An 8,529-nucleotide genomic window follows, 5' to 3' on the forward strand; every position below is an offset into this window, starting at 1 on the left:
GTATATGACTGTCTACTGTCAGTTTTCCAGTCAATTTATGCAGTATCAAGACTGTTTAGGGACCCTGGTGTGCAGAAATATTGAAATACACCATTTTGAATAAAGTACTGTTTCCCTTGCCAAAATTTAGTGTAACTTTGGAGCATTATTTGACCCCCTTTCCTACAAGATAGCATAACAATATAAAACCTGTGTCTTCACTGTAGCTTTAAAGCTGAGTATCAGACAGCACGTTGAAATGTGTTTTCATTATAAAATTAAATTTATTTATCATGTAAATACATGAACTCGTCTTGTCAGTGATTTAAGTCAGTAAGTATATTGTGGTACTTGATCCCACTTAAGGTTCAAACATAGACCTTTTAATGGGCCCCCCCTTGGCTTTGGGCCGGGGTCATCTGTACCCTTTGACCCCCCTTGATGGCGAGCCTGCTCTTCACATACACTTATATCATACTAATTTGGTTATATATTTTTTTACATGTCCTCATTCATTCATTCATTCATTTTCTGAAACCGCTTATCGTGGTGGGGGTCGCGGGGGGGCTGGAGCCTATCCATGCTGACACTGGGCGAGGCAGGAAGCCAGTCTATCGCAGCGCTAACATATAGAAACAGACAACCATTCACACTCACATTCACACCTACGGGCAATTTAGAGTCACCAATTAACCTGCATGTCTTTGGACTGTGGGAGGAAGCTGGAGTACCCGGAGAAAACCCACACTGACACAGGTAGAACATGCAAACTCCACACAGAAGGGCTCCCCCACCCTAGATTCGTACCAGGAGCCCTCTTGTTGTGAGGCGACAATGCTAACCACTGCATCACTGTGCCACCATTTTTACATACATGTGCTGTCATTAATTATGATGTTCTGTACATATTCTTTTTCTCAATTAAAAAAAAAAGTGTGGAAAAATTCACATGTAATGACAGTGAGTAGAAGACTGACTGAGGGTGAAAAGAACTGAGGCATACTACTAAAACTGCACATATATTTTTGAAGACATCTCAGGCTGCAAATGGATGAACATTTTCAGAATAGACTGGTACTTCGTTACACTAAAAGAAAGGGAAACATTTGGAGGTGCTGTTACTTATGGGTTATTATGCAGTGGTTTTACTGGTCTGGCCCTCTTGAGATCAAACTAACACTTTACAGCCATGTTCCTTTAACATATCTAAAGTCACATAGCTAGTGTGTATGATTTAATTGGCGGCTGCATAACGTTAGGTAAACACTGTGTCCTGTCGGGTTTGTTTTGCTCTCAGAGCCATGAGGCTGTGCCAGCAGCTGGCAGCCAGCTTTATGTGTCTGTTATTGTGCAGTGCACTTCCTGCTGGCGCTTTACAGTTTGAACACCTTCTCTGATTGGTGGATTTGGACCAATGAATGCAAACAGTGCCGGTGACGACAGGTTTTTGCGCGAAGGTACAGATGTTGGCGGTCTGACTCTGAACAGAGGCGAAGAAGAAGAAGGAGGAGGGCTACTCTTCACGCTGAGGCACTTGACGGTGAGAACAATGGCTTTATGCTAATGTTAAACCAGGCTTTCAGAGCACTCACACCAAGTGTTGGTAGAGTTAAAGGTGCATTTAGACGCTTATTGTATCTTAATAAGGTCTGTTCAGCATCTCTAAAGTCAGTTGAACTAATTAACGGACTTTGTTGTTATGGCCGCTGTCCAGGACCGTTAGGTGCAATTACGTTACGTCAAAATTCAAAAAGCTTTTTAACATTAGCTTTAATATATCCAACATTTATCATTACATCGTGCAATACTACAAGGTGGTGAACTCGTGAATTAGTGTACACCAAGTTTGACTGTTTATATGTATTGCCTTGAGTCGACATTATGTAACGTTAAGTTAATGATTTAAAATTACTTTAGCTAGCTGGTTAACTTTACTGGCTGCGTCATGAATTTATTTTTTCTTCCTCTACATCACTATTATAATATTTCTTTCTCAAAGTGTGCCTTTGTGTTTCAAGTGTGTATATTTACAGCATGTCTACTACCCCTCCCCCGCCATTTTCCAACAACACATGCATAAATGAGTGCACCCTGCAGCTGTGTGCACCCAGAGACACCCTCTTTTACTACACTGGTGATTTACTCACATCACCATGCACACTCCTCCACTGTGGGACTACCACTTGCTGATATTGTACTTTTAGTTCAGGGACCAGAGAGGTGGAGAACTTGTTGTTCCTGACAAGTCATGTCATGTTGTAACTGTAACCTGCCAGATTATGTAACTTTATAATGTGCAGCATATATGTACAGCTATACAGCACCCACTCTTGGGTATACCTTATGTTGACATGATCAGTAATTGCATTCATGTGTCATCAGATTTAATAACATAAACATACATGGAGGGTGAGTGAAACAATGTGTGTTTTGAGCTTATGAGTCAAAGCAGGAGCGAGAGTAAAACCTAACTGTTTATTTAAAAGGCACGCTCGCATGCTTGATCGATTAGCTATCAAAACATGAGCTGTAACTGTCAGCTCCAGCACCGTCCTGCTGAGAGGACATGGGTATTGTGCAAATATGGACAACTGCTTATCTAGTTTGTAAAATGAGACATGTATTGCTTGATAATAATCTTTTCTTTAATGTTTTCTTCTAGTGGTATAAACGAGGCAACATCTCTGCTGAAATGGAAAGCTGTGGAGGTAGGTGTGAACTGCACAAACTGTTATTTATATGCGCAGTCTTTGCATGCAGTTGTACATTAAATTAAAGTTAAGTTAAAAACATTTTACGATGATAAATGCCTTTTTGTAATTGAAATGTATGGCTTTAAGACTTCAGCTTCTTACGTTCAAATATTGGCAGCTTTACACACTCTCCCATGACGGTGAACTAAAACCCTTTGTTGTGAGTACGAAACAACACATTAGATGACATAATTTTGGGGTTTGGGAGAGGCAGACTGACATTTTTCATAATTTCAACACATTTTTCGATGAAATTATTAGTCGACTATTGGAAGTAATAATCGACAGATTAGTCGACATTGAAAATAATCGTTAGTTGCAGCCCTACTTAAAACCAGGAATACTCAACTTGCTCTGCCCAGGGGCCGCTTTTGCATAATGACAGGAGGCAAAGAGGCAGTTAGTGAACAGACATTGATAATCAATATAAAAATGATTAGCCTGAACCTCTGTTGGGATGTACCGGGGTAGCCTCCCCTGCCCCCTTCTTTTTCCTTTTTCTGATAAATAAAAGCTGTATTTTGATGCACTTTTATCCTTTTTACTCTGGCATCTTATTTACATACAAACTACAAAAAAATGTCTTTTCATTTTTTGAACGGAAAGTGGTCGGCTGGCCACCCAGCACCCTATCACGAGAATTTGCCTTCCAGCCATAAGTTGAGCATCACTGCTGTAGATTAACCTAAAGCAAAAAATGTCTCCATCTAACTGCTAACCAGGAGAGCTTCTCACCAGAAAAAGTAGCGCAAAGCAAAGTCTCTATGTCCTTAAGAACTCTGAAACCACCTGCAAGACTCAGTCATTCAAGTAACTGGAGTCCTTTGATGTGGTCGGTATTGCAAGTTGCAGAAGTAATCTGTGAAGCAGCGCTCATACAATATTTTAAAAAACTGTCTGTTTTGTCACATCTTGTTTTCATTTCCCCTTCATTGGAAACGCAAAATGCTGCCTCACAACAGGGGTTATTGTTCTCCTGTGACCTCTCTGACAAAGCAGTGACCCCTGAAAAGCCAGTAGGAGGCCGGCTCGACCTCCACTAATTATCCTCAGTCTGACAATGAATCTCAATGGAAGCAGGATAGTAGAGGCGAGCTGCTATAGCTGAGCAGTTGTTTGACATTCATCAAGTAAAAAAGGCTGATATTGGTATTGATATAAATAATTCTATGTTGTGACTTTGACCTCTGACCTCACACTCTCGCACATCTGCAGAAATCCAAGTGAAGGAGCTGAACAAGCGGGCTTCTGGTCAGGCATTTGAGGTCATCCTGAGCCCCACATCTCCAGATGCCAAGAGCGAATTTCCTTTGTCCCCTCTTAAGAAAAAGGAAACGTCACTGGATGAGATTAAGAGGAAACTGGAGGCTGCAGAGGAGAGACGCAAGGTATTGTTGGAAATAACAAACTGTTCCCAGGCTGTAAACAAACTACTACAGTGGATATTTTTAACTCAGCTATAAAAACTTGAACATGGGTTTAGGATTCAGGTTCTTACTCCAAAAGTTTCCTTTTGTCATTTTGTCAGAGCCAGCAGGCTGAAGTGCTGAAACACTTAGCTGAGAAACGAGAGCACGAGAAAGAGGTCATCCAGAAGGCCATAGAGGAAGACTCCAACTTCAGCAAGATGTCACAAGAGAAACTCAATCAGAAGATGGAGGCTAACAAAGAGAACCGCAATGCACGGATGGCGGCTCTTGAAGAGAAATTCAAGGAAAAGGTAAATCTCCTACTAGCACATATCTTTATTTTAATGTTGAACCAATGAAAAGCACAGTGTTTTGATGCTTCTGCTTTTAAACCAACAGGACAAGAAGCTTGAAGAAGTGAAGAAGAACAAGGAGGCGATGAAAGTGGAGAATTAATTTGTTTGCTGGAAAACAGTTTTTACATTTCCAAAGATAAGCTTTATTTTTCTAACTGACACTTTCATGGTTGCTTGTGTTAGTTCTGATTATGCTGTTAAAAGGTGGTTATACGATGTTAGATTAGGTGCGGGTATAGTCTGACTTATTTTTGCTGGTAGATTTCTTATTGGCAGCTGATTAGACCGGTTATTTTTGGTACAAATTATATTTTTTCATTAAGAGGCATTCCACTGTTACAAACTGGTCCTAATACTTTATACTGTTTAAATGCTTCGTACAATAGTGCTCTGTACTATTGATAATGTTGCATGTTTGAATATACTGTACAATGTCACGCTTCAGCCATTAAAGTCTGTAAACAATGCCACCCTTTTCTGTTCTGATGAGTGTGTTGAACACATCTGCTCTTTATGAATATTGAAAATGAAATTATTTTATATATATACCATGTGATGAATATTGGCAACTGGAATTAAAGAGATAAAGAGCAGTCATGCAGTGTATGATATCGTGTGTTAGGTAATACTGTGACACTGCTGACACCTAGTGGCAGTCAGTGGTCTTGGTGATAGTTTTGCAGTAGTTGAAAGTAGTGATTCCTAAAGGCTCACAAAATAAATCTGAGGGGGGTTATCAGACCTCTTACACCCTATGAAAATCCTTCAATTAAATATTGTAAGGGGTCACAATCCAAAAAGGGTGTGAACCAGTGTTTTACAGGATCTAATAAATTAAGTTGGAAGGAACATTTCATCCCTGATATATGTACGATTTGGTGTTTTTCAAAGTTTAAAATTAAGCGTGCTTGAATGTACCTTTACTGTAGCTTGTTGACTTCATGATCTGTTATTGCACAAATATGGGCACACTCAATACACAAACACCAGTAGTGTAGTGGTAGTTGTGTTAGTAGTGTCCTATTGAGTAGATGTGTATGTGTAGGTCACCGAGGAGGAAGTGGGTATACTCTCCTACATATTCCAGTGGCTTTTTGGCCGATAGGTGGCTACACTTGTGTACAAACACTTTACGTATTCATCATTTTGCACTGTGTGAATTACACACATTTTCATTGCACAACCCAAGTAGCCTCTGAATATGACAAAAAAGTTTTTGCAAAGAAAACTTTCAAATGAAAGCCGCTGCCTGACTGCACTGCTGTTTTCCTGTTTGATATAGACAGGTCAGCTAAGCCTTCATTTGGGAATCATACTACATCATTAAAATATAATGATGTATATTAAAGTGTATATTCTACGTCTGCACTGTCAGTATTATAACTGATGCAGCCAGCGTAACATCTCATAATGTTTCTTGTGAATAACTGTATCTCTAAACATTTAAATTTTTAAAATTATTTAAATAAACCAGGGAAAAGATCAAGTTTACCAGGACATAACCTCACATACAACTGATAATAGGTCATAAGTAGACTTTGCTTCACTGTGACCACTCTCATAATGATAATATCATATGGTAATAATAATACACAATCCATGGATTTATATGCAGTGTTGGAAAAGCTACCAGTTGCAAGCTACCAATTATTTCACACCAGAAAAAGATGGACTATAAAGCAAAGCTGACCTCGGGAGAAATCTAGTTTGGTTAACTAAAGCTACACACAACAATAACTTCTCTGAACATTTGTTAATAAGTTACAATAATTAATGGGCTACTTATGACTAATTGTGATCAAAGGGTGGGTTCAATCTCTCCTTTTATGGCCCCAGAGTGGTTGTAGTTTCAGTAGTTAACTACACAAAACATTCTGAATGTAGTTGAACAACCAGCAAGCTACTGCAAAATGTAGTCAAACTACTTGTTTAATTACATGTAGTTCACTACTCCCCAACACTGTTTATATGTATACTCAATGTGTAACCATCACTCCGTTGTTTATAGCTTATTCCTCCTGAAAGTGTTAATGCATGAAGCTGTGGCTCTCTCATTTGTAAGCAGTGATATCATCATGCATAAGCAGCTAAATGAGCCCAGCACTGACTGTTACAAGTTGCCAGAGTAATTACATTGTCACATATTCATGTAGAGAACATGGCTGCTAACAACTGAAGAGTTCTTCAGCTCTTACACTGCTATCTACGCTAATCTGTTGCACATGTTGAGACCTCAATATAGTTTGAGTCCTTAAAGGAGGTGACATTTTACAAATACTGTATAAATGTTTCCTAAAGCAGTTCATTGCATCAGAGGCCATATAGACCACAGACAGATATGAGGCAGCACCTGCATGCCACATGAGCCGCTAAGTTTTGTGTGAGTCATCAGAAATCTTATCGTATGGGTTCGTTTACACTTACCAACACTGCATGCATCTTGCACAGACTTGCAGTCAGTGTCCTGTCACCCATGTTGGAAATGTCACTCAGTGCCAAGTGGCATTCGTTCAATGTTGAGTACAGAGCAGCTGTGTGTATGTGCTCAGCGATTTTCCTAAAGCTGCTCAACCTGTTTGATTGTTTAGTTTCCTAGAGCATGTTTGGATATCAGGATTTTAGTTTATTCGCTACAACACTGGGATGGGCACTGAAGACTGCTTATGTACAGTATAGGGCCAGAATTTGGAGCTATGCCCCTGTGAGCAATTGAATCACAGCCACAAAGTGCACTGTACAATGCAAGGAAATGTTTCCACATAGCATCCATGAATCAACCTCTTTCCTCAGCTTACATGAAATCAAAAGAAACAATTCTACAGTGCTGTTTTTGATAAATGGTACCTGAAACAGAGCCATGCTATTACATATCATAATCCCTTTCATTCGCGTTCGATTGTTTTCGGAGCGATATAACACTGTGTGCTCATAGTATGATAATGTTTGTAGAGGCGTATCATACAGAAATCTACACACAGTTGGTTGTGTTTGGACTGAGTCTGTATAGCTATGCACACAGACAGTGCTGCACAATCCCATCTTTGTCATGTGTAGGGAAGAAACTGCTGAACTCATCAGCCCAGAAAGCTGCTTGTCCCATAGTGCAGTGTTCTTCCACCAACAACACAGGGAACAATGGCTGGCTCCACTCCAAGATCCCTTTTCTTAGCCTGTGCTGGACCTTTTGGAATCTTACTCATGATCATGACTCTTCCTGGCTTCACCAAGGTATATCAGCACCAGTGTGATCTGCTCTGTTCCACAATATGAATCGTGACCTGAGCTTCTGTTGACACTTTTCGCTCTCTGAAGTTGGCCTTTTTTACGTTAAGACACAGCTCATCCCAGAGTGGAATAATACCCAGGGGGCGTGTTCAGTGTTTCTGCAGACATACCCTGAATCCAGCTCTGTTAGTTATACACACTACAGGATGGTTGGAATCAGGAAACAATGCAGATCATTCAGAAACACTGAGTCTAACAAAGGAAACGTTGTCAATGAATGCTACACAAGGGAAAGGCACTTGCCGTAAAACTGATTTGAACACACAAGTCAAGCAGGCTCGATTTGATAACCAAATGAGATCCAGTCAGTTTATCACTGGATGTCAACATCGAAGCTAAAACACTGACAATTAAATACTGTCCACTTTAGAAACACACATGACACCGTGCTTCCGATTCTATTGTTGAAGTAACCCTTATTTGAAGGTAGGAACTTTAAATTTGTATTTTATATCACGACTTTACATCCCAGTTAGTTCTCACGGTTTATAGAAAATGATGCATATTAAAAAGTAGTGTGTACACAACGTGAAGTCCTCTTCAAGTTTTGTTAAATTATTTCACCTTTATTCTTCTTGTTTTCATGGAGCAGCCCAATAGATACAACATGATGCATGCAGGTGAGATTTGTAATGGTGGAATGTAACTGAGTACATTTACATAAGTACTGCACTTAAGTACAATTACTTGAAAATTTCAATTTCATGCTATACCAGAGTTTTAATCTTCTACATTTGAGAGGTAAAG

At 39.7% G+C, this 8,529-nt stretch overlaps 1 protein-coding gene across 1 annotated transcript; it reads left to right on the forward strand.

Annotated features, from left to right (window-relative positions):
- The first annotated feature begins 1,378 nt into the window (after window positions 1-1,378).
- On the forward strand, window positions 1,379-4,967 carry LOC126392376 (stathmin-like). The gene is made up of 5 exons (XM_050047745.1): window positions 1,379-1,519; window positions 2,642-2,687; window positions 3,948-4,120; window positions 4,261-4,452; window positions 4,541-4,967. Exons 1-5 carry the CDS (start codon window positions 1,394-1,396, stop codon window positions 4,595-4,597), a joined length of 594 nt encoding a protein of 197 aa, XP_049903702.1. The 5' UTR covers window positions 1,379-1,393; the 3' UTR covers window positions 4,598-4,967.
- The last annotated feature ends 3,562 nt before the right edge of the window (window positions 4,968-8,529 follow it).

Source organism: Epinephelus moara, chromosome 6, assembly GCF_006386435.1.
Source record: "Epinephelus moara isolate mb chromosome 6, YSFRI_EMoa_1.0, whole genome shotgun sequence".
Classification (NCBI taxonomy): domain Eukaryota; kingdom Metazoa; phylum Chordata; class Actinopteri; order Perciformes; family Serranidae; genus Epinephelus; species Epinephelus moara.